The sequence below is a fragment of the Salmo salar genome, chromosome ssa01 (genome assembly GCF_905237065.1).
Source record: "Salmo salar chromosome ssa01, Ssal_v3.1, whole genome shotgun sequence".
NCBI classification, from domain to species: domain Eukaryota; kingdom Metazoa; phylum Chordata; class Actinopteri; order Salmoniformes; family Salmonidae; genus Salmo; species Salmo salar.
The window spans coordinates 45,102,273-45,116,200 of NC_059442.1; the positions used below are offsets into that span (position 1 = coordinate 45,102,273).

The 13,928-nt window shown below is 47.1% G+C and overlaps 1 protein-coding gene across 2 annotated transcripts in view; it reads left to right on the top strand.

Moving 5' to 3' along the window:
- Positions 1-13,928, top strand: part of itsn2b (intersectin 2b) — a 38,643-nt gene that overhangs the window by 18,822 nt on the left and 5,893 nt on the right. For both annotated transcript variants that reach the window (XM_045718354.1, XM_014196451.2), the window contains exons 14-34: positions 1,219-1,359; positions 1,474-1,561; positions 2,029-2,168; positions 2,858-2,997; positions 4,132-4,907; positions 5,121-5,245; positions 5,364-5,581; positions 5,759-5,852; positions 7,284-7,480; positions 7,651-7,706; positions 7,796-7,962; positions 8,051-8,096; positions 8,210-8,331; positions 8,431-8,527; positions 8,658-8,852; positions 12,146-12,267; positions 12,397-12,503; positions 12,629-12,812; positions 13,099-13,197; positions 13,410-13,577; positions 13,654-13,866. In XM_045718354.1, the coding sequence (XP_045574310.1) occupies positions 1,219-1,359; positions 1,474-1,561; positions 2,029-2,168; positions 2,858-2,997; positions 4,132-4,907; positions 5,121-5,245; positions 5,364-5,581; positions 5,759-5,852; positions 7,284-7,480; positions 7,651-7,706; positions 7,796-7,962; positions 8,051-8,096; positions 8,210-8,331; positions 8,431-8,527; positions 8,658-8,852; positions 12,146-12,267; positions 12,397-12,503; positions 12,629-12,812; positions 13,099-13,197; positions 13,410-13,577; positions 13,654-13,866 (3,495 nt within the window). The remainder of the gene's footprint in view (positions 1-1,218; positions 1,360-1,473; positions 1,562-2,028; positions 2,169-2,857; positions 2,998-4,131; positions 4,908-5,120; positions 5,246-5,363; positions 5,582-5,758; positions 5,853-7,283; positions 7,481-7,650; positions 7,707-7,795; positions 7,963-8,050; positions 8,097-8,209; positions 8,332-8,430; positions 8,528-8,657; positions 8,853-12,145; positions 12,268-12,396; positions 12,504-12,628; positions 12,813-13,098; positions 13,198-13,409; positions 13,578-13,653; positions 13,867-13,928) is intronic.

The following is a 13,928-nucleotide window of genomic DNA, read 5'->3' on the forward strand; positions in this document are numbered from 1 at the left end:
TTTGGAGCTGAGATAGATGCCTGTGAGAAGAACCCGATCACGTGACGGCATTGGCCATTAAGTATTTAGATATCTGAGAGAGCCATGTGAGTGAGAGGTGCTTCGGAACACGCAGCCTGTGATCCGAAGAATTTCATTATTACATTCAGCCCAATATTGGCCGCAAAAGGCATGGATTTTTTTTAAGAGGCATTACGGCAATACTAGGGGGATCCCGCCGGGAAATCCAAGGCATTATCAAGTGCTTGTCAAAATGTGAATGAGAGACTGATGAAGCTTGTGCAAAAAAACAAAGCAGAGCTCATGCTTTTCAAGCAACTTTTTTCAAATCATTATTAGTCTCATCATACAGCCTTAGAATTTATAAAAAAATCTAAACATATAGCCCAACTTTTGTAAATAAAGTTGCATAAATAACTCTTAATTAAGCATATAGGAGGACCTGTTTCTTTTGTTAACCGCTCAACCCAGAATAAATAGCCCCATGTGCGCACTCCCTCAGAAATCATTTGGAGAAACCATCCTTTCAATTTTATTCAGCTATGTTGAATTGTATTCTTCATACTATGAAATAATCTAAAATAATACCACGGAATTCTTAGCTAATCTTGTCTGCTAAATGAACTAGTGTTGCCCATTTTTGGCATAGCCAGATCAGGACCTAACATAAGGACAACTCAGAGTATGCGATTCTGTTCTTCTGAGATGGACGACATTTTCTTCATATCATGTTTCTTTAGTCCTGTCTAAAAGAAATCATGGATTTATTCTGATGGTGTAGGCTATATTAAATTGATTTTAGACTTTTTTTTAAAATGTAATGTTCCAAAGGTCTGCATCAGTGGCTTGTATTCTATGTGTGGAAGCCAGGAGATGCTAAATGTGTTTGTCAATTAACGGTCAATTACCGTGAGACCGGCAGTTATTTGCTTGACAATCAACAACTGACAATTTCATGACCTCCACAGCCCTAGGACACACACACACACACACACACACACACACACACACACACACACACACACACACACACACACACACACACACACACGGCTATAGTCAGTCAGTCACACTCACTCTCTTTCACTCTCGCTTCCATTTTCACTCACAAATTCAAATGAGCTTCATTGGCATACACAATCACTCTGTTTCTCCTTTGGTGTCATAGTTCCTAATCCACCAGAATCCCAACGGTAGCTGACCACATCTCTCTCCCAGGGTAACAAACACAGGCAGATCTCTGAGCGGCTGCATGATGCTCAGAGCAAGAGGACGGTGCAGCGGAGCGAGCTGGAGCGGACCAACCAGAGACGAGACACAAGCAGACTGGACATCAACTCCCTGCAGAGACAACTAGAGGTGCCTGTCTCAGTATTAACTGTATTCTCAGTTACTGTTCGCCTCATTCCTTCCTTCCTGTTTCTGGTGTGTCGTTGTCCCCCTCCTGATGATGCGTTTGTTCCTGTGCTTAAGGAGTACCAGAGGAAGCTGTCCCAGCTGACTCCAGAACAGCAGAGGCTCAGTGACAAACTGAGGAACATGGCCCTCAACAACCTGCCAGGTATGGGCTGGGGTTAGGTTAGGCTGAGCCTGTGGCTAATGTAGGCTTTTAGGCTGGGGTGGAGTGCTAGACTAGTGTTTATGGATTGTTTATACGGTAGGACTGGGTTATATGGCTAGACTAGACAATTCTTCCCATTCAGTCAAACATGACAATCTCACGTGACTGAATAGGAACCTATGTTGGAAAACCATATTGAATTGTACTAACCATTTTCCTCCTGTCATTCCCTGGGTTGTTACTCTTCTTCCCCAGTCTCCACCATGTCCACGCTGAAGCGCAGCGCCAGTGGAAAACCATAGTGAATTGTACTAAACATTTTCCTCCTGTCATTCCCTGGGTTGTTACTCTTCTTCCCCAGTCTCCACCATGTCCACGCTGAAGCGCAGCGCCAGTGGAAAACCATAGTGAATTGTACTAACCATTTTCCTCCTGTCATTCCCTGGGTTGTTACTCTTCTTCCCCAGTCTCCACCATGTCCACGCTGAAGCGCAGCGCCAGTGAGAAGGACGGAGTGTGTCGCAAATTGAAGCAGCAGCTGGATGCTCTGGAGAACGAGACGGCCGCTAAACTGGCCGACATGGACCACTACCAGAACGACATACAGGTACGGACATTATACATTTTAGGTCAGCTGGATGTCTAACACCCACGTCTCAGTGAATATTAACACTCACTTTGAGACAGGGCTGGAATGATTCAGTATTTGTTTTGGCTAATATGATTGATAACCAGTCTGCTCTGCTGCTTCTCTCTGTGTCTAAACTACCACTACAACACTGGCCTTTTTCTCCTCCTTTTCTTCCTCTCTTTCCCTCCCTCCCTCCATCCTTTCCTGTCCCCCTTCCCTCTATCTCCTTCTCAACTCTCTCTCTGCCCCCTACATATTCTCTCCTCCCTCTCTCCCGGCCTGTCTTGCTGCAGTATGGGGATGCTGATGACTGTCTGCTTCATGGTCTCCTCTCTCTGGTCAACTGCCTTAGTAACCTCTTCTACCTCCTAAAGGTGCTCTCTCACTCTTTCTTTTCTTCTCTCTCTCTCTCTCTCTGTATTTGTGTCTAGACTCTAAACCACTATCCCCTGAGTTCTCCAACTCCTCTCACCCCTGTGCTTGCTGTGCCACCTTGTGGGTTTGTAGTTTGTGCTTCATGTCAAATCCTATGCCGTTACCTCTCCCTCGTCACAGGCCATTGTCAGTCAAAGATCATGTTGTGCCTTTGTTATTCTGAATACGTCCCACCCCGTTAGTATGTGAAATGTGCCCTCTTATTGATGTTGCGCGTATGGTAATATCAGGATCTGAGAGAGAGCCAGCGGAAGCAGCAGTCGGCTCTGGATAAACTACGGAGCATCAAAGAGGACAAACGGAGAGAACTGGAGAGACAGAGGGCGCAGGAGGAGGAGAGGAAGAGGAGGGAGGAGGAGGAGGCCCAAAGGTGACCTGGTTACGTTATAGCCTTATTCTATAATTTATTAAATAAGAAATTGTCCTCATCAATCTACAGACAATACCCCATGATGACAAAGCAAAAACAGGTTTTTAGACATTTTTGCAGATAAAAGTATTCAGAGCTTTTGCTATGAGACTCAATTTGTTTCCATTGATCATTCTTGAGATGTTTCTACAACTTGATGATTTGCAAAGGGGCACACCTGTCTATATAATGTCCCACAGTTGACAGTGCATGCAGAACAAAAACCAAGCCATGAGTTTGAAGGGATTGTCTGTAGAGCTCAGAGACAGAATTGTGTCGAGGCACAGATCTGGGGAAGGGTACCAAAAAATGTCTGCAGCATTGAAGGTCCCCAAAAACACAGTGGCCTCCATCGTTCTTAAATGGAAGAAGTTTGGAAACACCAAGACTCTTCCTAGAGCTGGACGCCCGGCCAAACTGAGCAATCGTGGGAGTAGGGCCTTGGTCAGGGAGGTGTAGTGGGGATGTTTTTCAGCGGCTGGGACTGTGAGACTAGTCAGGATCGAGGGAAAGGTGAACAGAGCAAAGTACAGAGAGATCCTTGATGAAAACTTACTCCAGAGCGCTCAGGACCTCAGACTGGGGCAAAGGTTCGCCTTCCAAGAGGACAAAGATCCTAAGCACACAGCCAAGACAATGAGTGGCCCAGCCAGAGCCCGGACTTGAACCCGATTTGAACGTCTCTGGAGAGACCCGAAAATAGTTATGCAGTGATGCTCCCCATCCAACTCTGCAGATCCTCTTAAGCTCTGTCAGGAAGAATGGGAGAAACTCCCGAAAATACAGATGTGCCAAGCTTGTAGCGTCATACCCAAGAAGACTCGAGGCTGTACTGAGTAAAGGGTCTGAATACTTATGTAAATGTGAGATTTCAATTTAATTTAAAATATATTTGCAATCTGTTTTTGCTTTGCCATTATGGGGTATTGTTTGAAGATCAATGAGGGGGAAAAAACGATTTGATACATTACATTACAGCGTTATTCAAAAATGTAACAAAATGTGCAAAAAGTCTTTCCAAATGCACTGTATACACACTCAAGCATGATTTGTTTTGACGTAGACCTCTCCCTCCCTCCCTCCCTGTCTACCCAGGCGCATTAAGCTGGAGAAGGAGCATCAGTGGCAGAAGAAGCTGCAGAGAGAGGAGGAGGAGAGACAGATGAGGTTGCAGGAAGAGAGGGAGGCCAAACTGAGAGTGGAGGAGGAGAAGGAGATGCAGGCCCGCCTCTTAGCTGCTAAAGAGCAGGCAGAACGAGAACGCAGAGCGGAGGAGAGGAGAGAGCAAGAGAGGAGGATGCAGGAGGAGAGGAGAAGACTGGAGGAAGAGGAGAGGAATATGAGGGAGGAGGAGAGAAGGAAACAGGAGGAGGAGAGGAAGAGAAAGGATGAGGAGAGGAGAGAGGAAGAAAGGAGGCGGCAGGAGGAGAGGAGGAAGCAAGAAGAGGAGGATCGGCGCAGAAGAGAGGAAGAGAGGAAGAGGTTAGAGGAGGAGATGGAGAGAGAGAAGGAGGAAGAGGAGAAGAGGCGGCAGCGGGCTGCGGACGCAGCAATCCGAGATGCAGAGGAGAGGAAGAGAGTGGAGGAGGAGAGGAAGAGAATGGAGGAGGAGAGGAGAAGGCAGGAAGAGGCGGACAGGAAGAGGCGCGAGGAGGACAGGAAGAGAGTGGAGGAGGAGAGGAAGGAGGAAGAGAGGAGGCGGCGGCGGCAGGAGGAGGAGGAGAGGAAGCTGAAGGAAGAAGCGAAGAGGAAGCTAGAGGAGGAGGAGAAGAGGAGAAGACAGGAGGAGGCGTTGCAGCAACCGAGTGCAGGGAAGACTAACATCCATGACAAACTGTCAGCCCTTCTCAGAGGACTAGAGGAGAGGAAAGGTAAGGAGGAACAACTAGACATTCAGCTGTTTAATTCCCCTGCATTCTTTTCATTCAGTCATTCATTACCTTTATTAAACCTATATTATGATATCGAAAACAAAAAGGCACATGGTTGCTCTGGTCAAAAGTAGCTCGCTATATAGGTGTAATGAAAGATTAATATATTTTAAAATGTAAACTGAGGTGCTGTTATGTGACTGGCTGTTCCAGGTGGTCTGCAGCCCCAGGCCATGGAGCACAGGAAGTCTGCGGCGCTCACTTCCTTCCGGGCGCTCTACCCCTTCACCGCTCGCAACCAGGACGAACTCAGCTTCGAGGCCGATGAGCTCATCGAGGTTAGAACCATAGAGATTACTAATTCTAAATGTAATTCTACACTCTGACATCATTTCTGAGTACAGGTTTGTGCTTCTTTGTTGTCTGACCTTTGTGTGCCCATTCACGTGTGTCTAGGTGGATGAGAGTACGGAGCGGGAGCAGGGTTGGCTGTATGGCTGTCGGCAGGGGAAGATGGGCTGGTTCCCAGAGAGCTACGTGGAGAGACAGGCCAAACCAGAGACACCTGCTGCTGCTGCTTTTAATGCAACTCCAGCTGCCACTACCACTGCTGTTTATGCTACTGTTGCTAAACAGGCCCCCAGACCACAACTATCCACCCCCAAACACACAGGGTAGGAAGGCTACCACACACACACTCACACACACACACACACAATTGCTACCCATATGTCCTTTGCCTAGGACTGTGTTACCTTTCCTGAACCCTGATACATTTTATATGGTGATTCATGTAAATACTGTACTACTGACAGAAAAGTTCATGACATTTGACCCTTGACGTCTTCTAGGAAACCCGGGGGAGACGCTACCATGCCAACGGGACAGAACTCCGCCTTCACACCTACACACGCCCCTCACCACGCCCCCTTGGATCCGATACAGGTATAGGAGAGGGGTGGAACGAGCCAGTTGGAAGCAAGGGATGAGTTGGTGGCCAATATCGTGATTGGTGATGGATGGCTCCACCTTCTCTAGAGCACAGCACACTGGCACACCTGTTTCAATTAGTCAAAGGCTTTATGATTTGTTGACTAATTGAATCAGGTGTGCCAGCTTAGGGTTAAAACTAAAATGTAAAACGTCTGGGGGGGTGCCAAGGAAAGGGTTGGGTAACCCTGGTTTGGACTCTAGAGAGGGTCCGTCTTAAATCTGTTAACACTGAAGGGATAGGGGCAAGGGGTTGTTATTGCACCAGGTATTCCACAGTACCGTGCTGCCATAGCCGTCCTCACCGTCGCCTGTACACAATACAACCAGGACGCTGGAGTGGAGGAGCAGGAAGTGTTGGGTGATATTTACACCGTAACACCCCACACAGATCACGTTGCTACATAGTTAGCTAGAGGACTCATCTTTGTATCTGTCCCACATGCACAGCCATTGAGGCCATCTCCGTTTTGAAATGGTCCTGAACCATATCTTGTGTGTCATTCATGTGTTGTGGCCACTAAAGGGCAGGGATATAGCGCAAAGACAAGGAAGGCCACCAAATTTGAAGACAATGCTCTAATCATTGGCTGATTGCTCCCAACCAATAGGAATCCCCACCCAGTTGATTACTTTAAAATGGTGAAGCCCTCACTGGCAATATCCCTGCAAAAAAACCTGGTTATATCCGTGATGAGTCCTCTAACTCAGTGTTTACAAACTTGAGTAATCCCCACAGTACACATTTGTATTGTTTCCCCAGACAAACATACCTGATTCAACTTGTCAACTAATCATCAAGGAGGTGTGTTTGTCCCGGGCTACAATGAAAATCTGTTCTGTTACAGCCGATTTTGACATATTTGTGTAAAAGACACACAGAGCTCCGTGTGTGTAAATATATGATGGGGGTACTTGAGGACCAGAGTTGGGGAAACACTGCTCTGACTTAACGCTGTGTCGCTACCAGACTAGACAGATTATTCCTTATGCCTACTCTGATATACACACAGATTCAGACCGCACTGGTTAAAAGGAAGGGACTGGTGTAAGGAATATGACACAAACTCCCTCCAGCCTGCTTACACCAGTCAAGAACCAGTCTAGAACTAGTCTAGAATTTTAAATTCATTAATAGTGAAAAAGAAGAGCTAAGGTCCTGTAGGTTTTCGCTCAAACCCTCATCTAGCGCACTGGGGTTTTAGTGAAAACCTGTAGGAAGGTAGCTCTCCAGGAACAGGGTTGGAGAGCCCTGAACTACAATCTCCCAATTTGACTTTGACCCCTGTCCTTCGGCCCTCTCTCCCCCTCAATCTCTTCCTCCCTCCGTCACCCTCTTCCTCGCTATCTTTAACTCCCTCCATCTCTTCTTCTTCCCTTGTCTAGGTGGTGGGTAGCCTGCAGGCCCAGGCTCTGTGTTCGTGGACAGCTAAGACAGAGAGCCATCTGAACTTCAGTAAGGATGATGTGATCTGGGTGCTGGAGCAGCAGGACAGCTGGTGGCTGGGGGAGCTCAACGGGGTGCAAGGCTGGTTCCCCAAAACATATGTCACACTCCTGGGAGACAATGAAGACACCACCAAGTAAATACACACCACACACATTTTTGGCAAACAGGCCCTTTTGTTATCAGTGAAGGAATTCAGTCGTGTGTGTTTTTGTGTAGAATTCAGTCACGTGTGCCTGAAGATATGTGTGCATGTGTTTACTTATGTTATAATCGTTTTAATAATGTATATTTGTCTTGTTCTAGCTCAATAAATTCCCCTCCTGATGGATCTGAAGCCACAGATGCTGCTCAACAGGAAGGTAGTTTGACATTTGTGTCTCTGAGAGCTCAAGTTTTGTGTCATCCAATCAGAATGTCTCTGAGGTTATGTTTCGTGTCGGACAATCAGAGTACGTGGCGCTGTACACCTATGAGAGCCCAGAGCCTGGCGACCTGACGTTTAGGGAGGGTGACGTCATCCTGGTGACCCAGAGAGAGGGAGAGTGGTGGAGCGGAGGCATCGGAGACAGCACCGGGGTGTTCCCTTCTAACTACGTCAAACCCAAAGAGACAGACGTAAGACGCACGCAAACACACGCACGGTGTACTGCGACTTGTACCTGGCTTGCACTTAAGACCTAAGTACTGTAACTTGTTCTTTCAGACATCCAGCAACTCTGGAAAGTCAGGTCAGCCTGGGAAGAAACCAGGTAAGGACATCACACTACATTATTCCCATGCTGGGAAAGTATAGCATGGCTGCTCCTTTTTCCTTTTAACGTTCCTCTAAATCTGATGGAACTCCCTACTTGTGCGTGTGCAGAGATAGCCCAGGTGAGCACAACATACACGGCCACGGGGACAGAGCAGCTCAGCCTGGCGCCAGGACAGCTCATCCTCATCCTCAGCAAGAACCCCACCGGCTGGTGGCTCGGAGAACTGCAGGTTGGCCGACTGACTGGTTGTTTTAGACTAGAATGAAATCAGGCAATATGATTTTGATCGATACAATTTGCTTAAATTGTTCATTGATTGATCTCTAAGGCGCGGGGAAAGAAGCGTCAGAAGGGTTGGTTTCCTGCCTCGCACGTCAAAATGCTGGGATCCAACAGCGGAAAGTCCACGCCAGCACCTCTACCAGGTAAAAAAACACACCTATCTCAGGAAACACACGTCTTCAGTAGGTAATGGGTGAAGAAGAGCGGCTGTCCTTTATTTGGAACTTCTATGCCCTCTCACACCTTGCTCTCCTCTCTCCCCCTCTCCTCCAGTGTGTCAGGTCATTGCCATGTACGACTATAAGGCAGCCAACGAGGACGAGATGAGCTTCTCCAAGGGTCAACTGATCAGTGTGTTCGACAAGAACGACCCCGATTGGTGGAAAGGGGAGGTCAACGGGGTCACCGGTCTGTTCCCAACCAATTACGTCAAGATGACCACTGCCGACACCGACCCCAGCCAGCAATGTGAGTACATCACCTTTTTGATGTGCTTTTCCAAAGTCGTCATTTCTCAAATTATAGTTTCTCAATTTAAATGTTCACATGACAAGGTGGGCAGATAGATGCCTACCAGTACACATGACATAATATATAAGATGATAGTAGAGCCAGTTAGCATGGTGAGTCAGACTAGTCTAAAGTTGAACCCCCCCAGGGTGGGTGCACGTTTAGGTTTTTGCCCTAGAACTACACAGCTGATTCAAATAATCAAAGCTTGATGCTGAGTTGGTTATTTGAATCAGCTGTGTAGTGCCAGGGCAAAAACCAAAACGTGCACCCACTTTGGGAAACCCTGGGTAAGAGTTTAGCAACGGTATTATTTATACTCTTGGGCGAAATCTTTCCCTGTTGATTCCTTTCTACCATTTCTTCTAATTTTCACCTGTTCATCAATCCATCCATCCATTCTTCTCACTCACGTTTTCCTTTCACTTCTCTCCCTCTTTCCCTCCCTTCCTCTTTTCTCTTCCCTCTTCATCTCTTTCTTTCTGTAGGGTGGTAGTGTCTCCTCCTCCTCCTCTCCGTCTGAGACCCACTATCACGCTCTCATGAGCTGGACTGTTGGAGGCCCCGCCCCTTTACTAACCTCTGACCCCTGTCTGGTCACACCTCTCTGACCTCTAACCTCTGACCTTCTGCCTGTGTCTGTTTTGGAGTAGGTTGACGTTATCCTTAAACACAAATCTAGGGTCAGACTAGCCAACCCATAATGCTAACTTTTTAAAGGGATAGTGCAAAATACTGGAAATTAAGCTGTTTTTTTACTTACCCAGAGTCAGATGAACTCGTGGATACCATTTTTATGTCTGCATGCAGTTTGAAGGTGCAATCATCCATGACTTAATCTGTTTTTGGGTAAGTAGAAAAATGCTGTAATTGCCATAATCTTGCTCTGTCACTTTAACCACGAGGGGAATGAAATAACATCTGTGCCAGTGGTTAGGGTTTAACTTGTACCTACTCTTCCACTGATACAGGGTCTGATAGGTTGTCATCCCTTAGTGCAGCGTTGCCCAAACTCTGTCCTGGTGACCCACGGGGTGCACATTTTGGTTTTTGTCCTAGTACTACACAGCCAACTCAAACTATCAAAGTTTGATGATGAGATGATCATTTGAATCAGTGCTAGGGCAAAATCCCTAATGACCACTCCTTAGGGTCCCCAGGAGTTTGGGCAACGCTGCCCTAAAGATCAGAGTTAGCATTAACGTTAGGCAACCTGATTCTAGATCTGTGGTTCGGGGAAGCTACCTGGAGCATCTGTCCCTTTCCTTCCTGCTTTTTCAAGTCAACTCCCACCAACTGGCTTTTTTTAACCTGGACTGAACCAAGAGCTGAGATTTGACCCGTCTGTCTGTATGCCTGCTGTCGTTAATGCATCCAATGACTTTTCTGACCTGATGTAGGACCCCTGGCTGAATCTAAAGGAAAAACGTATGCAAGTTGAAGCAAACATGCACACTCCTAAACGGTTTTCTATATTAGGACAATGTTTTGGTGTTTGGTGACCCTGAAGTGCAATGACACTAATGTTGATCTAGTGGGTCTCTCTCTGTGGCTGTTCCCCTTCACCTGCCTCCTCCTTTCCTCCCATTTTCTCTTAGAAGGAGCAACATAATTATATTAGCCCCATTTTATTTTCTTTATCATTAAGGAAGTTCAGCTCGCAAAGAACCCACCATCTTGCTCTGATTCCTTACTTATTCAATAATGATGAATCGTTTGCTTTGGCCACACTGTATTTGTTATGGGATCCGTGACAATCAAAAGGAGTCCTCTCGGATTCAACTGGAACGATTCATCGTTGATTGAATTGTAATAATTCATTTGCTCGGGCCACTGTGTGTGTGTTTCCAAGCCGTACCTGATTGTGATGATTCATAGCTCTTTGAATCAACTCTTTGAGCTTTGCAGTGTCGAGCAGAACAAACAACTAGTTACAATCGCACCTTAATTCTCTGGCGTTGACTATATTATTATGATTACTGATGATGTTTCTCTGCTGTGCCTATTCCGTTTTAGTGCATGATCAAGCTAGAGTGAAGTAGCTAGCTGCTGTAACACTGAAAAGGAAACGAATCTATGCAAACTAATGTATGTTGTTGGACAACCAAGCACTGTCCAGGGGTTGGATTGCTCTTTCTCTACACCCTACTACAGCTTCTCCTACTCTCTTCTGCTAAGGGACTTGTTCCACATCACACAGTGAGACGATTTTTGAAAATGTGCCTCTCTTTGTTTCTATCTGAGTCTCGCCCAACCGGTAGTGTGTAGCCGGCTGCGTAGAGTCCAGTTGGACACCCAATGACAAAGGAATGAGGGCGCCACCTGCCGCCCGGTTGGGCTAATCTGAATCCATGGTGAAATTAAAGGCTGCTTTTGAAATGTGTGTCGTCATCCCTTGGTGCGAATGTTAGGACAGCGCTAACGGTATGACCGTTTGTCTGTGGAAGAGATCAGCGTGTGTTTACAGTCAACACGACACCATTGCTATCTGAAATAAACACACACATATTCAGAACTGGAACACAGTATCTAGATATTCTGATCTCTGGTTACCGTTTATTTACCCAGTGTCTTCCCAAGGCAGGGTGAAAGTTATGTTGATCATCTGGAAGTACACACAGTCCTTCTCCTATTTTGGTACAAACAGATTTAGCTGCGTGTCTTGCTATGGGCTTAGTGTCTGTGGATGAGAGGGCAGGAGGGATAGAGAGGACAAGGTGAGGGAGAGAGGAGAACACCGGTTAGAGGGTTGGCGAAAGCGTCTCATAGTCTACCTGGGTAGAGCGAGACAGCAGAGAGAGCATGAGTTTACACAGTGAAGACAAGCTGCAGTTTCTAAGGCTCTGGGATAAGACAGAAGAGAGGGAAGAGGGGAGGGATACTGAGAAAGAAAAGGAGACCACCTGTATGGGACTCCACGGCTGTCAGAATGGGCACTCTGCACAAGGTAAGAGTGCCCTTGCTTTGGTTGAATGTGTGTGGTTGGTTCTGAGACGGACTATCGATTGATAGGCTTAGGGGTGTGTCTGTGTGTGTGTGTGTTTTTCAGAGTGTATACAAATGTGAATGTGCGTTTCTGTTCTGAGTATATACAGACGTAGGATCCTAATTTGACCAGTATTGTCTCAGCAAAATAATCCTGCAGCTACAGGAAAATTCTCAGCAACAAAAAGTGATCAAATTAAGATCCTGCATCTGTATGATTCCCTCCTCTCACTTGCTCTCTCCTCCTCTCTCCTCTCCTCTTTCAGGGTGTGCTGACCTGAACAGTTTAGACTCTATGAGTCCCCAGGAGAGGAAGAGACAGGGCTACATCCACGAGCTCCTCCAGACAGAGGAGAGATATGTAGAGGACCTACAGATAGTCCTGGAGGTAACACACAAACACAGACGCTAGAATCGGCGCACAGACACACACAGCAAGCACACGTATGTACTGTACTCCGTGTGTGTGTGTGTGTGTGTGTGTGTGTGTGTGTGTGTGTGTGTGTGTGTGTTTCAGGTGTTCCATAAGCCCATGTCTGAGTCGGGCCGTCTGACAGAGGCAGAGATGGCCATGATCTTTGTCAACTGGAAGGAGCTCATTGCCTGCAACACCAAACTGCTAAAGTACGTATTGACGTGGAGTAGGTTTAGGTGTGTGTTCACGACTGTGATCATATGTATGGGTGTCTCGGGCCAGATGGTAAGAACATGTGGTGTTTGTGTGTGTTTAAATGTGTGTGTGCTCGTAGGGCTCTGCGTGTGCGTAAGAAGACGGGGGGTGAGAACATGCCCGTCCAGGTGATCGGGGACATCTTGGCGTCCGAGCTGGCTCACCTCCAGCCTTACATCCGGTTCTGCTCCTGTCAACTCAACGGAGCTGCTCTGCTACAGAGTAGGACTGACAACCAACAGGACTTTAAAGACTTCCTCAAGGTGAGAGGGGGAGCTAGTGAGAAGAGAGGGAGACTGGGAGGGAGGGAGCATGAAAGAACATGCAGTGAGTGAAGGAAGACAAGAGTACAGAGGAGAGAGAGGAAATGAATGACAAGACAACACATTTAAGTTGGAAGAAGAAGGGGCGGGAGGTAGAATACAACAGGAGAACGTGGGGTGGGTGGAGGAGGAGAACATGAACATTTCTGACACATACCAACCGGAGAGTGCTGATTATACATGGAAGGTTGTGTGTTCATATTAAATATTGGTTTTCCTCCATCAGAAAATCGCCACAGACTACCGCTGTAAAGGCATGCCCTTATCCAGCTTCCTGCTGAAGCCCATGCAGAGGATCACACGCTACCCTCTACACATCAAAAACGTAAGTGTGTGCGTGCGTGTTTGTCTGCGTGTATAGTACCTGTGTGTGTGTATAAGTCATGTGAGTGTGTGTGTGTGTGTGTACTTTTAACCAGTGTGTATTTTCCATCTGCATTGTTTGTTCTTTGGAAAGCACTTCGTGACAACCTGCTGATGTAAAAAGATTGGTCGGCGTGTGTGTGTGTATTTAACCCTGTCTATTGGTTGTCTCAGATCCTGGAGAGTACCCAGGAGGACCATGCAGACCGCAGGCCTTTGAGAGAGGCTCTGGAGCGGGCTGAGGAGCTCTGTTCTCAGGTCAACGAGGGAGTCAGGGAGAAGGAGAATTCCGACAGGCTGGAGTGGATACAGTCACACGTACAGTGTGAGGGAGTCACAGAGGTAGACACGCACACCGTATACCCACATACACAGTATCTCTCACACGTCTGTAACCCTCCCTCTCTCTCCCGTGCAGAACTTGGTGTTTAACTCTCTGACTAACTGCCTGGGGCCTCGTAAGCTGCTCCACAGTGGGAAGGTGTATAAGATTAAGAGCAATAAGGAGCTGTGGGCTTTCCTCTTTAACGACTTCCTGTTGCTCACCCACGCTGCCAAACAGTTCAGCTCCTCAGGACCAGACAAGCTCTTCAGCACCAAGAACAACACACAGCTCAAGATGTATAAACCGGTGAGAAACAAACGGCACGGACGTGTTCGCACACGCAGGCATTTGTTCCAAATGGCTCATTT